The sequence below is a fragment of the Hemiscyllium ocellatum genome, chromosome 49 (genome assembly GCF_020745735.1).
Source record: "Hemiscyllium ocellatum isolate sHemOce1 chromosome 49, sHemOce1.pat.X.cur, whole genome shotgun sequence".
Taxonomy (NCBI): domain Eukaryota; kingdom Metazoa; phylum Chordata; class Chondrichthyes; order Orectolobiformes; family Hemiscylliidae; genus Hemiscyllium; species Hemiscyllium ocellatum.
This window is the reverse complement of record NC_083449.1, coordinates 3,349,804-3,368,963: the sequence shown is the minus strand read 5'-3', so window position 1 is coordinate 3,368,963 and position 19,160 is coordinate 3,349,804. Positions and strand designations below refer to the sequence as shown.

At 44.6% G+C, this 19,160-nt stretch overlaps 3 protein-coding genes across 3 annotated transcripts in view; 2 read left to right on the top strand and 1 right to left on the bottom strand.

Moving 5' to 3' along the window:
* The window catches only part of LOC132837378 (histone H4), a 565,847-nt gene that overhangs the window by 280,304 nt on the left and 266,383 nt on the right, over positions 1-19,160 (top strand). The window lies entirely within an intron of this gene.
* LOC132837379 (uncharacterized) overlaps positions 1-19,160 on the top strand; it is a 317,230-nt gene that overhangs the window by 88,140 nt on the left and 209,930 nt on the right. The gene's annotated exons all lie outside the window — the stretch shown is intronic.
* LOC132837385 (late histone H2A.L3-like) lies at positions 14,012-14,546 on the bottom strand. Its single transcript, XM_060857053.1, has one exon. The coding sequence runs from the start codon at positions 14,540-14,542 to the stop codon at positions 14,153-14,155; it is 390 nt and encodes a 129-aa protein (XP_060713036.1). The 5' UTR covers positions 14,543-14,546; the 3' UTR covers positions 14,012-14,152.

Here is a 19,160-nt window from a genome sequence, read left to right as displayed (position 1 = left end):
CTGGCACCACCCCCCACCTTTTCCTCCGCTACATCGATGACTGTATCGGCGCTGCCTCGTGCTCCCACGAGGAGGTTGAACAGTTCATCAACTTTACTAACACCTTCCATCCCGACCTCAAATTCACCTGGACTGTCTCAGACTCCTCCCTCCCCTTCCTAGACCTTTCCATTTCTATCTCAGGCGACCGACTCAACACAGACATCTACTATAAACCGACTGACTCCCACAGCTATCTGGACTACACCTCCTCCCACCCTGCCCCCTGTAAAAACTCCATCCCATATTCCCAATTCCTTCGTCTCCGCCGCATCTGCTCCCAGGAGGACCAGTTCCAACACCGCACAGCCCAGATGGCTTCCTTCTTCAAGGACCGCAGATTCCCCCTAAACGTGATCGACGATGCCCTCCACCGCATCTCCTCCACTTCCCGCTCCTCCGCCCTTGAGCCCCGCCCCTCCAACCGCCACCAAGACGGAATCCCACTGGTTCTCACCTACCACCCCACCAACCTCCGTATACAGCGTATCATCCGCCGTCATTTCCGCCACCTCCAAACGGACCCCACCACCAGGGATATATTTCCCTCCCCTCCCCTATCAGCGTTCCGCGAAGACCACTCCCTTCGTGACTCCCTCGTCAGGCCCACACCCCCCACCAACCCAACCTCCACTCCCGGCACCTTCCCCTGCAACCGCAGGAAATGTAGAACTTGCGCCCACACCTCCTCCCTCACTTCCCTCCAAGGCTCCAAGGGATCCTTCCATATCTGCCACAAGTTCACCTGTACCTCCACACACATCATCTATTGCATCCGCTGCACCCGATGTGGCCTCCTCTACATTGGGGAGACGGGCCGCTTACTTGTGGAATGCTTCAGAGAACACCTCTGGGACGCCCGGACCAACCAACCCAACCACCCAGTGGCTCAACATTTTAACTCTCCCTCCCACTCCACCGAGGACATGCAGGTCCTTGGACTCCTCCACCGGCAGAACATAACAACACGACGGCTGGAGGAGGAGCGCCTCATCTTCCGCATGGGAACCCTCCAACCACAAGAAATGAACTCAGATTTCTCCAGTTTCCTCATTTCCCCTCCCCCCATCTTGTCTCAGTCGGTTCCCTCAACTCAGCACCGCCCTCCTAACCTGCAATCTTCTTCCTAACCTCTCCGCCCCACCCCACTCCAGCCTATCACCCTCACCTTGACCTCCTTCCACCTATCACATCTCCATCGCCCCTCCCCCAAGTCCCTCCTCCCTACCTTTTATCTTAGCCTGCCTGGCACCCTCTCCTCATTCCTGATGAAGGGCTTATGCCCGAAACATCGAATTTCCTATTCCTTGGATGCTGCCTGACCTGCTGTGCTTTAACCAGCAACACATTTTCAAGTTGGAGGGAATCCCAAGGGACAGGATTTGCATGTATTTGGAAAGGCAAAGATTGATTCCAGATAGTCAGCATAGCTTTATGCTTTGGAAATCAAGTCTCACAAAATTGATTGAGTTTTTTGAAGAATTAACAAGGACGATTGATGAGGGAAGATTAGTAGACGTGATCTATATGGACTTGAGTAAGGGGTTCGATAAGGTTCCTCATGGGAGCAACTTGTGGATCATTTCAGAGAATATCTCTGGGATACCTGCACCCAGCAACCCCATTGTCATGTGGCTGAATACTTTAACTCACCTCCCACACTTGCAAGGACACGTAGATCCTGGGCCTCCTCCATCACTGAACCTAACCAAGACAGTCTATAGCCTTCAAACTTGACTTTAAACATTTAGACTAAAATGTAATGTTGAATTATAGAACACATTTACTGCACTAGAAAATAGACAGGCAGGAAGGCTCTGAAAAAGGTGGGGCGGGGAGGGGAATCTCAAGGAATGCAGAAGATAGGGACATCTGGGCTTACCAAGTGATAACAGGATGCTGGAAAGGAATTATGTACATTTGCCGTAGCATCGGTGAATCCGTTGAACAGGACACCAAGTGATAACATTCACAACCATTCCCTTGTGAAATTAATGGCAATATTTGATTTTGACCCTGAAACAAACTCGGTACTATCAAAAGCTTTGTAATTAATGGTCAGATGCTGCCAATTAAAATGGATTCTTATTACCCCTTGCAAGTGGGGGAGAGACAGAGAGAAAAAAATCTTTGCTGACTTGAGAGTTCAAAAGGACTCTAGGGGGAGAGACCATTTTATGCTGAGGCTACTGGAGCCTGTAAAACATTAACTTAGTGCTTATCTGCTATGCACGGAGTTTTACTGAATTTTGGGACTTTATGATGATATTGAGTAGCCATTACCAGGTAATATTAATGAAGCTTTAACTTACTTGCTGTTCTTGCAGACCACTCTACAGACCTTACAGACTGCCCACAGTCAATTCTAACTAGGCAGATCTTATGTCTTATTTGAATTTGAATCACAAACTTGAAAAGAAAGCATGTTTAATTCGAGACTAATTAATCAATTTACATACACCGTGCAGTAACATTTCAGCGTCAGGTATAGAATGATTCTGTGATTTAGATAAAAAGCAGGAATCTGCTCCCAGTTTAAAATTATTCTAAACCTAACATTGAAGAGATTCTGATACAATCTGTCAGGAAGCCATTTTATGGTCAAACATTTGTCCTCCTTGCTAAGAAGCCATTTTGTAAAACAATGATATCAGACATGCGAGCTGTGCAAGGTTACCTTATGACATCTCCCACTTAATTTAGACTGGTACTTCTTTATAGGAACTTATCTCGTGAGCAGATGCTTAACTCAGCTAGGTGTGTTTTTCCTACCCGATGGAGAGCTCAAGGCCTGTAGGAGTGATCAGTCAAGCACACACAGATCCGCCAGTTAACTTTTCTTCCTTACGAATTATTGTCTTTCACTGTTATCTGTCTAATTAAGAAGATGCAGTGTTTTTGTAAACTTTTGTATTAAGGAACAGTACATCAGAGTAGCCAGCTCGTACTCTGCTCTCCTAGTTAGAACCTAGTTCGTTTAGTTTATAGTATCAGTGTTATGTTGTTACAGTGTTGCTATTAGTGAATAAAGGGGCTGACTAAAATTAAACTAAACTATCTGTAAAAGGTTTTTATTCCAGACTTTCAAAGAGTACAATCTCTGTGACAAACCAAGAGAGAGGCTTTACAGGTCCGAGTCCACAAGAGATTCCCTGGGCTGTCTCAAATCTGTACTTTAACAATTTGACACTGTGAGCATGGTTCCAACAAGGGCTATGTTTGAATGAAACTGGAAAAGAGGAGCTTCACCTAAGGGTGAGACCTGAGACCAATGGGCCCACAAGGTAAGATTATACCTTGGTTGCTCTTGGTCTGTATCGTCATGTGTGACTTCCCCCCATTTCACTCTCACAGTACCCCGATGGAACCCGAAATGAGATTGTTGAAACAGGTATTTAAAGCAGAAACTGTCAAGTTTTACAATGTCGAGAATGCATTGTGAAATGATTAGTCTTTATTGTTATATAGTCGAGTTGTTATCTTCTAAAATGCTTGTATGTGTTTGCACGTGACAGGGAGATTAGATTACTTGCAGTGTAGAAACAGGCCCTTCGGCCCAACAAGTCCACACTGAGCCACCAAAGCACAACCCATCCAGACCCATTCCCCTACACCTAATACTAACAATGTTGCATGGCCAATTCACCTAACCTGCATATTTTTGGACTGTGGGAGGAAACCGGAGCACCCGGAGGAAACCCACGCAGATAGTGGGGGAATGTGTAATCTCCACACAGACAGTCTGCCTGAGGTGAGAATTGAACCCGGGTCTCCAGCATTGTGAGGCATCAGTGCCATCCACTGTGCCACAGTGCCACCCACAGAGAGCGAGCGAGAGAGAGAGAGACAGGTACACAGAGACTTAGCGCTAACCCTCTGCAGCTTGCAGAAAGTTTAACCCTTTGAGATTCAGCTTGGATGAACATTTGTTTGTTGGTGAGTGAATGTTTGTGTTTTGGGTCTGTGCCCTGTCGTGACTGAGGTTGATGACCCTGCAGATCAGTAGTTCTGTGAAGATTTAGAGTAGTAGGATAAATATGGGTGTAACTCAGATAAGATGAAAGACCAACGTCCTCTAACGGAAATAATAAATCTGTATCCGAATTATGAGAAACAATTAAGGGAACTATTGGCTGCAGCTGCTCAACAAAATAAGGATTGGTCTCTCGGAGGCACACATGATTCAACTCTACTCATTAAAATTGAACAAGGGAATTGGGAAAAAAGGGAAGTAAGCAGAAAGAAGCCACATGAATGTGGAAAAAGGTATTTCGGGAAAAAGGGGAAAATATCAATGTAATCATCGTGGAGACAAAACTGTATTAAACAGAGAGTTAGTCCATTAACTGAGGAAGAATCTGAATTAGATTGGACAGAACAAAAATGCAAATTTGAAGCATATGATTTAGAAGCAGAATTGCAATTGGCTAGAACAAAAGGAAAGCAAAGATTTGGAACCAAAGCTGAAATGTCAGGAGCCCCAATGTAAAGGAAATAAGAATAAGAGCAGGCTGCAGCCACGCAGTACCTGACGAATGACAAAGACTGGTCCTTACACCCCATCCTCTCCTCTCTCAAAGATCAATAAAGAATCCTGATCCATCTGTGGACTGGGGAGGAGGACTGGTATTCTGATTTGGAGAAGGAAATATTTTGTGCCTCTCCTCCTGTCAGCCGACCTCCTCAAGACTCACCCACAGTACAGCCAATGAAACAAAGTCACCTGAACGCACCCCCCCCCCCCCCCCCCCGTCACACACACTCACACTCTGAAGACCAATCTGCTGAGACCCATGCCCTTCCCCAACGAATCATTTGTCACCGTCTGTTAGGAATGTTACAATTGCACAGATGAGTGAACTTAAGACCACTGATTTTGATCAATCTAACTGCTGCTTTTAAAATCAGTTTGTACTCTTTAACCAGACCGTCAAAGAAAATTATGCACTGCTGAAAGAACAAAACATTGCTAGTTTTTTTAAAAAAACGGTATTTCGGATCAACTTTAAAACAACCACAAGTGCAAGTCAAATTCAAACTAATAAAATTTAAAATTCCACTTGGAAGGATTAGGCCACCGTTCAGGTAGACAATTCCAACTCTGCCCCCTAATCTGTATTTACAAACAGCCTGTGGCATTCTACTCGTACCACATTTAATTCATTCAAGATGAAAGTATACATGGCTTCTCCATGATTACTTTAAAACTGCACCCAGATTCTCCCAGCCATCCATACTGTAGGATTGGCTGCCTCTAATATAACTTTGCATCAAAATGTAGAAGTCGGTACCTCCCATTCTGCAATATTGTCGCTTACCTCTAAACGTACTCCACTCGGAATCTGCTTCGCTCCTTAAATATAGCTCTCACATTAACACAGTTATATTCCTACAGGAAGAACGTCTTGAACTACCTGATCCTCCCCATGATTGTGTTCTCATAAATTAACTTGTTACTAAACCACATCCCGATCTTACCGATCAGACTCTAGTTAATCCAGACCTTACACTTTATCTCAATGGTTCTTCTTCTATCTCTCCAGAGGGCAAATGTATGTCAGGATATGAGACTGTCACTTTTTCCCAGACACTAGAAGGTTACTCACCCTGTTCTGCCTAGCAAGCTGAGCTCCTTACTCTCGCCTGTGCCTGTATACTTGCTAAAAGAAAGCCAGCTAATATCTATACTGATTCCCATTATGCCTTTAGATGCACACATAATTTTGTTCAACTTCGACAGCAGCACAGCTTCCTTAGCTCATCAGGAATCCCGACCCTCAATGTTGCCTGTGATGCTGATCTCCTCATTGCTATTCAATTTCCCTCTCAATTGGCAATTATCAAATGTTCTGCTTACTCATCTGATACTTCCGATGGCACTGAATGGTCTTTGCACACTGTACGGATTCTGGGGACATTAATGTTTGGCTCAATAGATTTTATTCTGATCTCAATTTTGATGAGATTCACTTTCAGTTTCTGAAATAATGGGGAAGCAAAATCCTATGTTTCAGCTCCCCAGGGTATGCCCTGCAGATGTGAATGCGAATCTTGCTGTGGCAGGTGGTGGATTTGGAATGCGATTTTAAACAAAAACAGATCTGGAGTTAAGACTTGAGGGGTCCAATGGCCTTCTCCTGTTCCTGTCTGTGATGGTCCTTAAGGGAATTAAATCTGCCGTCCTTACCTGGTCTGCTCTGAACTTGACTCCTAACCCTTTGCAAACTCTTCACTGCCTTCTGGCTGAGCAAGTCGATTGGTTCAAGGACATTTCGGAGTTGTATTCACTCCCCACCTTGGCAGAGATGACCACATCCTGTTCAGAGTACAGAGAACTAACAGGGTCAGGGTCAGTTTTAGGCTTGTTCCAGTCATGTGCTTTGCCAAGAGAAATTGGTTTGTATAATAACCCCACATATTCACAGCTCCTCCCTTCATTGGCTATCTTTCAGGAAAAAAATTGTTATTCTCATCCATTTTCATACTCATACAGCATGGAAACAGGCCCTTCAGCCCAACTCGCCCATGCTGATCAGGTACAATTTCCATTGTACTTTTAGATAACCTTCTTCTCTATCCAAAACGCCAACTATTTTGGTCCTGCTCCTATCTACTACGTTTCTTGTTGACCTGTTTTCAGGCTGACCAAGTGGAACAGCAACCACCCTGCATCACATACACCACCCTGAGGCACATAGATACAGGAGGGGATAAGGAACCAGGTCAAGATGAAGAGGGAAATGTTTGTGCCAACCTTCCATGAACATTGTGAGACAGCACAGAAGAAAGATTTGTGAAGTTTCACAGGTGATCAACAGCATATCTATCTTCCAGCAAATAAGGAGGAAATGGAAGTGAAGCATAGCAATGTCATGTTTCTGCCGCTAGGCGAGGCTTTGTCTCAATTCACTAAGCAAGATATCCGTTCGAAAGATGGATTTTTCTTGAGAAACCATCTGAATAATGGTCCCTCCCACAACTCTCGGTGGGTCAATTTATATTGCTGTAGCGCAATCCAACTGTGGAAGGCAGAGATTTGAGATATTATGCTGTCCATTCCTAACTCAAGCATCCATTTGATCTCCTGGCAAATGTGTCAAGGCAGACTAGCCAATGAATTGAATGTACTGAAAATGTGTTGCTGGAAAAGCGCAGCAGGTCAGGCAGCATCCAACGAACAGGCGAATCGACGTTTCGGGCATAAGCCCTTCTTCAGGAATGAGTAAAGTGTGTCCAGCGGGCTAAGATAAAAGGTAGGGAGGAAGGACATTGGGGAGGGTCGTTGGAGATGTGATAGGTGGAAGGAGGTCAAGGTGAGGGTGATAGGCCAGAGTGGGGTGGGGGCGGAGAGGTCAGGAAGAAGATTGCAGGTTAGGAAGGCAGTGCTGAGTTCGAGGGATTTGACTGAGACAAGGTGGGGGGAGGTGAAATGAGGAAACTGGAGAATTCTGAGTTCATCCCTTGTGGTTGGAGGGTTCCTAGGCGGAAGATGAGGCGCTCTTCCTCCAACCGTCGTGTTGCTATGGTCTGGTGATGGAGGAGTCCAAGGACCTGCATGTCCTTGGTGGACTGGGAGGGGGAGTTGAAGTGTTGAGCCATGGGGCAGTTGGGTTGGTTGGTGCGGGTGTCCCAGATATGATCCCTGAAATGTTACGCAAGTAGGCGGCCTGTCTCCCCAATGTAGAGGAGACCACATCGGGTGCAACGGATACAGTAAATGATGTGTGTGGAGGTTCAGGTGAATTTGCGATGGATATGGAAGGATCCATTGGGGCTTTGGAGGGACGTGAGGTGGGAGGTGTGGGTGAAAGTTTTGCATTTCTTGCAGTTGCAGGGGAAGGTGCCGAGAGTGGAGGTTGGGTTGGTGGGGGGTGTGGACCTGATGAGGGAGTCACGGAGGGAGTGGTCAATCTGGAATGCTGATAGGGGTGGGGAGGGTAATATGTCCCTGGTGGTGGGGTCTGTTTGGAGGTGGCGGAAATGACGGAGGATGATACGATGTATCCGAAGGTTGGTGGGGTGGAAGGTGAGGACTGGTGGGGTTCTGTCTGGTGGCGATTGGAGGGTCGGGGCTCAAGGGCAGAGGTGCAGGTAGTGGGGGAGATGCAATGGAGAGCATCGTCAACCACGTCAGAGGGGAAATTGTGGTCTTTGAAGAAGGAGGCCATTTGGATTGTTCGGTAGTGGAATTGGTCCTCCTTGGAGCAGATGCGGTAGAGGTGAAGGAATTGGGAATATGGGTTTTTACAGGGGGCAGGGTGGGAGGAGGTGTAATCTAGGTAGCTGTGGGAGTTGGTCGAGTTGTAGTAAATGTCTGTGTTTGAGTCGGTCACCCGAGATAGAAATGGAGAGGTCTAGGAAGGGGAGGGAGGAGTCTGAGACGGTCCAGGTAAATTCCACCCCGACCTCACACTTTACTAACACCTTCCACCGCGACCTCAAATTTACCTGGACAGTCTCAGACTCCTCCCTCCCCTTCCTAGACCTCTCCATTTCTATCTGGGGCGACCAACTTTTTCCTTCTTCTTTCTTAACCAAACCCTCAATTTCTTTTGTCATCCAGCATTCCCTATACCCACCAGCCTTCCCTTTCACCCTGACAGGAATATACTTTCTCTGGATTCTTGTTATCTCATTTCTGAAGGCTTCCCATTTTGCAGCCGTCCCTTTACCTGTGAACATCTGCCTCCAATCAGCTTTCTTAAGTGTCAGGGACAAATTAATAACTACACTCTCATTCACAAAGCTAAAACTGACAGGAAGAGAATGATAACTACACGCCCAGTTTCACAGAGCATAAACTGATAAGTACAGTCTAATAATGACACTCTTATATTCACAGAGCAGAATCTCAGATTCTGCAGTGTTCAATTTAACCAAACAGGATCTGACAGGTAGAAATCGACAAGTCAATTCACATATTGACAAGGCAGAGATTGAGAGGCATAGATTGGTAACTGCATTCACAAAATGACATTGGACAAAGTGGCAGGTGCAGATTAATATTGACATTCCCAAATCACAGCAGGGACAGAACAGTGAATACATTCACACATTCACAGAGGAGAAACTGACAGATACAGGTTAATATTTACGGTCTCAATTCACAGAGCAGGAACAGACTGGTAAATACATTCACACAGGGAAACATACAGGTAGAGATCGATAGTTACATGCACATAGAAGAAACTGACAAGTACACATTGATAACTAGGAGAAAGTGACTGCAGATGCTGGAGACCAGAGTTGAAAAATGTGGCGGTGGAAATAGACAGGTATAGACTGGATAGATTGAGTGAATCCTTAGAAGAGTATAAAGAAAATAGGAGTATACTTAAGAGGGAAATCAGGAGGGGAAAACATGGACATGAGATAGTGTTGGCAAATAGAATTAAGGCAAATACAAAGGTTTTTACAAATGTATTGAGGACAAATGGATAACTAGGGAGAGAATAGGGCCCCTCAAAGATCAGCAAGGCGGCCTTTGTGTGGAGCCGCAGAAAATGGGGGAGATACTAAATGAATATGCTGCATCAGTATTTACTGTGGAAAAGGATATGGAAGATATATATTGTAGGAAAATAGATGGTGACATCTTGCAAAATGTCCAGATTACAGAGGAGGAAGTGCTGGATGTCTTGAATTGGTTAAAGGTGGGTAAATCCCCAGGACCTGATCAGGTGTACCTGAGAACTCTGTGGGAAGCTCGAGAACTGATTGCTGGGCCTCTTGCTGAGATATTTGTATCATCGATAGTCACAAGTGAGGTACTGGAAGACTGGAGGTTGGCAAACATGGTGCCACTGTTTAAGAGGGCTGGTATAAACAAGCCAGGGAACTATAGACCGATGAGTCTGACCTCAGTGGTGGGCAAGTTGTTGGAGGCAAGGACAGATTCGGGATAGTCAACATGGCTTTGTGCATGGGAAGTCATGTCTCACAAACTTGATTGAGTTTTTTGAAGAAGTAACAAAGAGGATTGATGAGGGCAGAGCAGTAGATGTGAGATGTGGGGGCTGGGGGGTGGGTGGAAGATAGGGCGATGAGAGAAGGGAAACTGTTTTATTATGAGTACCATTCTGAATTATGGTCACACATTTCCTGTTTGCGGAGAGTCAGGATCTGAGACATTTGGTTTAATTTGTACCCAGGCATTGTTGGTATTTTTATTTGTGAAAAAGCGTTTTATTCTGCGTGTCAGTTCATTTTTGTATTGTATTTTTACACCCTACGGTACAGCATGTCCTATCCTTTCTCACCAAAATCAGAATCACTGATATGGTACAGCACAGAAGCAGACCATTCAGCCCATTGTGCCTCTACGGGGACATTCTCTTATGTATCAGTTCTGCAGTAATTGTTGGAAATGTGAACTTCATCCACTCATTGTCAGTGGCTATATAGAAAGGACAATTTGACATGTTATGTAGACATCTGACTTTTAATAACTATAGTGCTATTTTTGATATGTTTCCCACAATCTTAATTGCAAATCATTGGTCAGATCACATTTGTGTTCAGTTCTGTGCATTTTATTTAAGGAGGATCCTCAAGTTCTGGAACGGGTTCATAGGTGATTGAGATCCAGTAAATCTCCAATGTTCAGTTGTGGTTTTGTGTCTGAGTGTATATTACAGAGCATAAACTCTGTAAATAAACTCTTTTCGATGATGCTTAATTGTATTATATTTCAGTCTCAGTTTATTTTTACTGTGTGTGTGTATGTATACAGGAGCCTTTATCAGGCACTGCTGGGCACTGTATATCCTCAGCTGTGGTAAGTGATGTTGAGAGTCAGTTCACATCGGGAAACAATTGAGGCCAAATTTAATTCTTTATCGTTCAGCGTTCAGTGGCTGAGTGAGAGTGAGTTTACTCTTGTGCTGCCAGTCTGTATCTCTGTTCATGTCTCCTCTAGTGAATGGGAAACAGCCGAAGTTCACAAATTGTTAGTGCCTGTAGGAATTACGTGCAAGTGAAAATGCAATACACTGCAACAGAGAGGATTCTGTGCTGTTCTTCAGAGACAAGGGAGGAACCACAATGGACCTTTTGTATCTTGTACTGTGCAGAATCTAACAGTGATGATATAAAATGTTGGTCTTCAGGATGCCATCAGTTTTTGTTTCAGTGCATAGTGATGTACTTCTATGAATTTGGTGAACTAACAATCAGTGTAAATTGAATCCATTTGCCACAAAGTGAAAGGGTGACAAACAATTCAACTGCATTGGAGCTGACTGACCATAATGTTCCATATCCAGAAAAGACAATTGGCCAATTCACTTCTGACAGAACATTACGCGGCTCTGTCGTGTGATGATGCACCATTAGCAGTGTTATTGTGTTGCTATATAGTAGTGAGGAGGATAGGAAAATTACTTGTATATTTTGTCATGCAGTGCAGAATATGTAAACTGCCAAATTCAATTTATGGAATAATCAACACTGTTCTGCTCTGCTTGAAAATAAAACGAACAGTTTTACAAACCTACCGATTTTGGCTTTCTCTCCCCCTCCCCCCCACCCCCCCCCCAACCCTTTTCTCCACTGCTTTGAAGAGTGGTTATTAGATTCCATTGATGCATTCTGAAAATGGTAGCCAGATTTCACGCTTTTTTCATGATACATCCGAGGGAGAGGGAGGAGGAATGCAGAGCGTTTTGTAGCAAATTGCAACAAACTGTGAAAGAAGTACATAATAAACCAAAACAAAGTTTCTGGTTGGACTGAAACAGACAAAGGCGAAAGTGAGTACTGCAGATGCTACAAACCCACCGACGCCCACAGCTACCTGGATACACCATTTACCACCCTGCCTCCTGCAAAGACGCTCCTTATCCCAATTCTTCCACCACTACTGCTGTAAAACTCCCAGGAGGACCAGTTCCACCACAGAACACGCCAGATGGCCTCCCTCTTTCAAGACTGCAATTTCCCCTCCCAAGTGGTGGTTGATGTCCTCCAGTGCATCTCGTCCACTCCTCCAACTACAACAAGGACAGACAGCCTCCCCCCACCGCCCCCCCCCCCCCCCCCCCCCACCAACCCCTGGAAACATTTCATCATCCTCTGCTATTTCCACTAACTACAAACGGATCCCACCACCAGAGATATCTTTACCTTCTACCCCTATCCACTTTCCGTAAAGACCGTTCACTCCGCGACTACCTTGTCAGGTCCATGCCTCCCAGCAACCCACCCTCCCCTCCTGACACCTTCCCCTGCCACAGCAGGAGTTGTAAAACCTGCGCCCACATCTTCCACCCCACCTCACCTCCCCCACCCCCTCACCTCTCTCCAAGGCCCCAAAGGAGCCTTCCACATCCATCAATGTTTCACCTGCACCTCCACACATCTTTTACTGCACCCATTGCTCCCGATGCAATCTCCTCGACATTGTGGAGTCAAGCGCAAGACGGTCACCGCCATGGATGTGATGTACGCTCTGAAACGCCAGGGCCGCACTCTCTATGGATTCGGCGGTTGAGAAAAACGCGACCCTTTTCCAGCGAACCCAAAGGCTCTTTTCAGAGCCACCCAAACCCTCCGAAAGCGGAGACCTGAGGTCGTGGGAGGCAGCGCATATTGAGGGGATAGCGTACTGTTGACGGTAATTTTACATATATCGCGATTATAAAATTATTTCCATCCTGAAAATGCACTAATACCGTGTTCTGCGAGTGGGTGGACTCTGAATCGCGCCGTGACTTGTAATTGGAGCAGCATTACGCCATTTCTCCCATCCAGTTGTTCTCCAATTCGATCATGGCTGAAATTTCTCAAACTCATTCTTGTGTCTGCTCCTCGTAACTTTCGATCCTCTTTCTCGTGAACACCTGTCTATCTCAGTAACAATATCAATGTGTACTTGGCTGTCCATGCCATGAATTTGTTTATATTTAGTTTGGAACCCAGACATTAATGTTACATATTGTACTACTTAGATTTCCAAGGCATAATACTCGGCTCAGTTTTGTTTCTGGGAGCCTCCGGATATCTTAATGGCGCGTTCTTTCCATCCGCCCGTTCAGGCAGCGATTACAAATTGTTTTCGGGCAAGTAATAATCTGGATGAGATAGGAATGCACTGATAAAGTGTGGTTCTGTAAATTTATCGGTGTACACTGTGTAACCTTTTTAAGATGTTTCAATCGGCGGGCACATGTTCGCTTGCTCATCCAGAGAGAGCAGGAAGCATTAGTATTTCTATCGGAAGTTATTTAAAATCAAAAATGGCACGCAACGACAGTGAATTTTGCAACTAATGAGATATTCATTCCGAGATTGCGGAATTTATGAGAAAATATAGTAATAAGTGTGATTTTAACATCAAATTTTGTTATTGGGTTAGATATTTGAGGAAAAACCCCATCTCCTCATTGACTCCCTTGTCGTTATCGTGGCTTGTGGTGAGGTGGAGGCAGAAGAGAAAAGGGGGAAAATGGCGCCAAGAGACCAACGGCTTATTTTCAAATTTGAAAATGCCCGCCTTTAAGAATGAAAGGGTAACAAGCTTTACAGAGGAGAATACATCAGTACGTACACGTTGATTGCTTTTCTCGATTACGAAATTAAAGATCAGGCAATCTCACTTTCCCCCATTCCCGCCTTTACAGCTGAAAAAAAATGTCTCAATGGTGTTCAATCTGCTCTGTCTCTCCAGAAGCAGGGGATAAAAGACTGGGTATGAACCGAGCAGGGAATAAAGCGCAGAGGGTCAGGGACTGACCCGTTACTGCACTGGGTCAACCCAGCTCTTCCTACAGCACTTTTACAGGAAATGTGAATCTAATCTGAAGTCAAACGCGACCGGAACGTCACCATTCTAAACTCATAGTAAAGACAGATATCACTCAGGCAGTGGCCGTTCAATACGAAATCCTGTAGGTTAGGACACTCTTGCAATAGCATTTTAAGACAAATGCTTCCTTAGCCAGTAACAATATCCAATTAAATGGAGTGCGGAATTTATTGATGTCCGGTACAAAGACGAGAACTCTCCACATTAAAAAGAAAATAATCAATCCGATAGAGAGTTTAGCTCCTTTCACAGATGCTGTGAGTGGCTCTTAAAAGAGCCTTTGGGTTGTCAGAATCAAGAATGGTCTCTTCACTTTTTAGCAGATCCAGCAGCGGAAGTTTTCTTGGGCAGCAGCACGGCCTGGATATTAGGCAGCACCCCGCCCTGAGCGATAGTCACCCCTCCCAGCAGCTTGTTGAGCTCCTCGTCGTTGCGCACGGCCAGCTGCAGGTGCCTGGGGATGATGCGGGTCTTCTTGTTGTCCCGGGCCGCGTTACCGGCCAGCTCCAGGATTTCAGCCGTCAGATACTCCAGCACCGCAGCCAGATAGACCGGCGCTCCGGCACCCACACGCTCAGCATAGTTGCCCTTTCTCAGGAGCCTGTGAACACGGCCCACCGGGAACTGCAGGCCAGCCCGGGACGACCGAGACTTCGCCTTGGCGCGACCTTTCCCACTGCCCTTTCCTCTCCCAGACATGATCACAAACACTTTCACAGAGAATGCTACACACCGCCCACATTGCGGCCTCTTATACCTTCGGGAGGAATGGTGGGGCGGCTGTTTCTGATTGGTCCCATTGTTCAGCCCCGCCTAATGTTGTTTCAATTCCCAATCAGATATCTGCCTCATTCCCCAATCCGGAGAGGGCCCGGGGAGGAGGGCGGGAAGTACCGGCGCCAAATCATCAACCGCTTTCTTTACAATTTGAAAAGCCCGCCAAATTCCAAACAAAGGAATATGTTTTAGATTGAAAAATGAAATACAAAAAAAAACTGAGGACGTTTTAAAACACTTACTACTCGAATGTCATTTTACTTTTATTTACAAATGTATCCTTGACACGATCTGTCTCTCCCTCATTTGCCCACCCCTGTCTGTCCATTTCTGATAATGAGAATGGTCAATTTTCTAAACCTTGTGACGAAGCTGAAACAAAACAGGCTAAACACTGCAGTCTGCAAACTGTCTTTTCACATTTTCAATAACACCCCGGAATGTTTATAAAGCGACACACAACATTCTTCCGGCTCAGTATCGATGGCGAATACGGTATTTAGACGATATTTTAAAGTCGTCTTCCCTTACCGCTCTCGCTCAGATTCAGTAAACGTTACCGTATTTCACATTTCAGTCCGGCAGCTGTTTTGGTGTTCTCTCGGTTCACTTTGGAAGCCTCTCCCTAACAGCAGAAAGTGCTTTGCTTTTCGCATTCTGAAAAATCGGATTAAACCCGCGCATTGGTAATGTTTAAAAAAGGGTAAAACACATCAATCCGTGGGACTGGAAGCTGTGGGCACTTCCGTTTGGTTTGCCAGGGTGAAAACATCTGTTAACATTCCACCAAGGCTTTTAGCAACTTGAACAAATACATTGAAAAACGCCTCCCTGACGTGTAATCTGCCATCTCTCTCTACGGACAGGGAAGGGGCTGTTTATAAAGTCGCTTCCCCCCCACCTCGTCAATATATCAAAATCAAATATGTGACTAAAAATACCTGGTCAAGAATCTCATCAAATTGCAAAGCAAGTATACAAACGAATGTAGTTCGAAAAGTTAAAACACTTTATCACGAATCACATGCAAACGAAAACAAACAATCCTTAAAGAAATGGTTCCGCTGTCTCAGGAAAGTTGTGGGTGGCTCTTATAAGAGCCTTTGGGTTGTGGATGTGTGTGTTTCAGTGCGGCCCTTCACTTGGAGCTGGTGTACTTGGTCACCGCCTTTGTACCCTCCGACACGGCGTGCTTGGCCAGCTCCCCGGGCAGCAGCAGCCGCACGGCGGTCTGGATCTCCCGGGAGCTGATGGTACTGCGCTTGTTGTAATGGGCCAGACGCTTATTTACTCAGTTTCAATCAATCTTTAGCATGTCAGAGAGCAAATATCTCAAATTCTCGAAGTTTCTCATGAAATGGATGGTTAATCTTTTTTTTCACTATATCCCTGGTACGTCTCAGTAACTTATAACTGAAGCGAACAGTATGTCATCTGTGAGCACATACATATCAGTAAGTTTACGATAAAGTGTTTGGTAAATGATGCCTCCCATTCCTGTCATGTAGATACAGTGTCTTTGCTGTAGTTATTAATTTCTTTTAGGTTTGTGTCACTTTAAATATCTCAAAGCAGAAAACCATTAGAAGCATGAGAAGTCTGTGACATTTCTATCTGCCTTGTGTACTCTGTCATAAGAACAGATCACAAAGGCTTTAATTATGGTCTTCACCTCATTTCGATGTTTTGCGTCCATAACCAAAGACTCCCTTATGTATCAAAAAAAAGGCTACATTAGCATAAATTAAGGTGATAACTCAACCCTAACTGCTCGCTATTGAACAGAACAAGGGAGAATGTTCTACATTTCTTTCTTAAAAAGACTTGCTGTTCAAACCGGTGTCCCTTACTGTGAACTCTCTCATGAGCAGTGACATTCTCCTAGCATCAACTGTCAACTCCCTTCAGATCATTTTCTTTTGCCCTCAAGATCATACATTGTTCTTCAAAACTCCAGTGAGAATACGGCCAACTATTTTATATGTACAATAAGAGCCTATATATCAATCTGCAGTTCTACGTTTCTGCTATATGAATGTGTGAGTGAAGTTATCACCCGATACTTCATAGAGGCATAGAGATGTACTGCATGGAAACAGACCCTTCGGTCCAACCCGTCCATACTGACCAGATATCCCAAACCAATCTATTCCCACCTGCCAGCACCCAACCATATCCCTCCAAACCCTTCCTATTCATATACCCATCCAAATGCCTCTTAGATGTTGCAGTTGTACCAGCCTCCACCACATCCTCTGGAAGCTCATTCCATACACGTACCACCCTCTGCATGAAAAAGTTGCCCCTTAGGTCTCTTTTATATTTTTCTCCTATGCCTTCTAGTTCTGGACTCCTCCACCCCAGGGAAAGACTTTGTCTATTTATCCTATCCATGCCCCTGATAAGGTCACCCCTCAGCCTCTGACGCTCCAGGGAGAATAGCCCCAGCCAGTTCAGCCTCTCCCTTTAGCTCAGATCCTCTAACCCTAGCAACATCCTCGTAAATCTTTTCTGAACCCTTTCAAGTTTCACAGCATCTTTCCAATAGGAAGGAGAGCAGAATTGCACGCAACAGTGGCCTAACCAATAGGAAGGAGAGCAGAATTGCACGCAATAATTGCATTCCAACAGTGGCCTAACCAATGTCCTATACAGTGGCAACATTACCTCCCAACTCCTGTACTCAATACTCTGACCAATAAAGGAAAGCATACCAAATGCCTTCTTCACTATCCTATCTACCTGTGACACCACTTTCAAGGAGCTATGAGCCTGCACTCCAAGGTCTCTTTGTTCAGCAACACTCCCTAGGACCTTTCGATTAAGTGTATAAGTCCTGCTAAGATTTGCTTTCGCAAAATGCAGCACCTCGCAATTATCCGAATTAAACTCCATCTGCCACTTCTCAGCCCATTGGCCCATTGGCCCATCTGGTCCAGATCCTGTTGTAATCTAAGGTAACCCTCTTCACTGTTCACTACATCTCCAATTTTGGTGTCATCTGCAAACTTACTAATTGTACCTCTTATGCTTACATCCAAATCATTTATGGAAATACCTGTTGGTTTCTACTGTGTGAATATGACAGTTTCTGCTCTGTAAATGTGATAGTTTAATCCATCATCCATGTCAGTTTCTGCATTGATAATCATGTTCACATTTTAACAATGTCCACCTGCCATCTTCTGCTAAGTGAACATGTGGGGGTCCGTATTGAAATGTACTTGTCGTTTTCAGTGACACGAATGCATGAGTGTAGTTATCAACCTTTCCCTGTCAGTTTCTTCCATGTGAATGTATTGATGTAGTTAGTCTCAACTCTAATATCCAGCAAATGCAGTCCTCACTTTTGCCCATCCACCTGTACCTGTCAGTTTCTGATCTGTGAATATGGAAGTGTAGTTATTGATTTGTCCATCAGTTTCTCCAATTTGTATATGACAACCTATTTATATATCTCTCCCTGTCAGTTTCTGTGATGTGAAGATGACGGTCCAATTATCTATCTGCCCCTGTCAGATTCTGCTGTGTGAATATGAGAGTATCGTTACCAGTCTCTACCTGTCAGCTTTCGCAACATCGGTATGATTTTAGTTATGAATCTGCCTCATTAGGTTCTAGGTGAGTAAGAATGTAGTTATCAATATATAGCTGTGAGATTCTGCTCTGGGAATGTGAGTGTTATCAAAATGTACCAGTCTGTTTCTGCAAAGTGAATGTGTTGTGCAATCATCAGTCTATCCCTGACAGTACAACTATATGTATGGATGGGTGCATCTGTACCTGAAAGTATCTGTACCTGTCAGTTTGTGTTCTGTGAATAAGTGAGTGTACTTACACATTTGTCTCTGTTAAACATGACACTTGCAGAAACTGCAGAAGCTCTATTTACTTCAAATCTCAGTTGCTCAATAATGAATAAAATTTTATCTATTGCCATCCATGTCAGGGTGGCATAGTGGCACAATGGTGCCAAGGATGCTGATTCAATTCCAGCCTTGGTTTATTATCTGTGTGCAGCTTGTATGTTCTGCCAGTGTCTGCATGAGTTTCCTCTGCGTGCTCTAGTTTCTTTGCATGGTCCAAACATGTACAGGTTTGCTGGATTAGCCATGGTAAATTGTCCTGTATTATTCAAGGATGTGCAGTGTCAGTGGGTTAACTGTGGTAAACGTGGAGTTATGGGGATAGGGTGGGGTCTACATCTGGCTGGGATCCACTTTGGTGAGTTGTTGCTAGGGGATGGGCCAAATGAACTCTACCTGCACCGGAGAAATTCTATGTACTGTAATTGAAAGTAAGACTTTTTAAATACCATTTTCAGTCTCTGACAGCATAAAGCAGTTTGGATAATTTCCACAACTTTTATTCTATGGTACAGGTTATGATTGTAAGTTATATTCTGAATGTGCATTTTGAACTTATTGTTCACATGTTTATAACAAGACCACTTTATGAGGGCTTTTGCATTCTGTAGCCAATAATCTCTGGGGATTGGTCTAAATGTGTACCTTTTCATGTTAATATTTAATTTCCCTTT

Bases quoted from the DNA above. Each gene is read 5' to 3' on its own strand.
- LOC132837385 (XM_060857053.1), bottom strand. From the start codon at position 14,542: ATGTCTGGGAGAGGAAAGGGCAGTGGGAAAGGTCGCGCCAAGGCGAAG.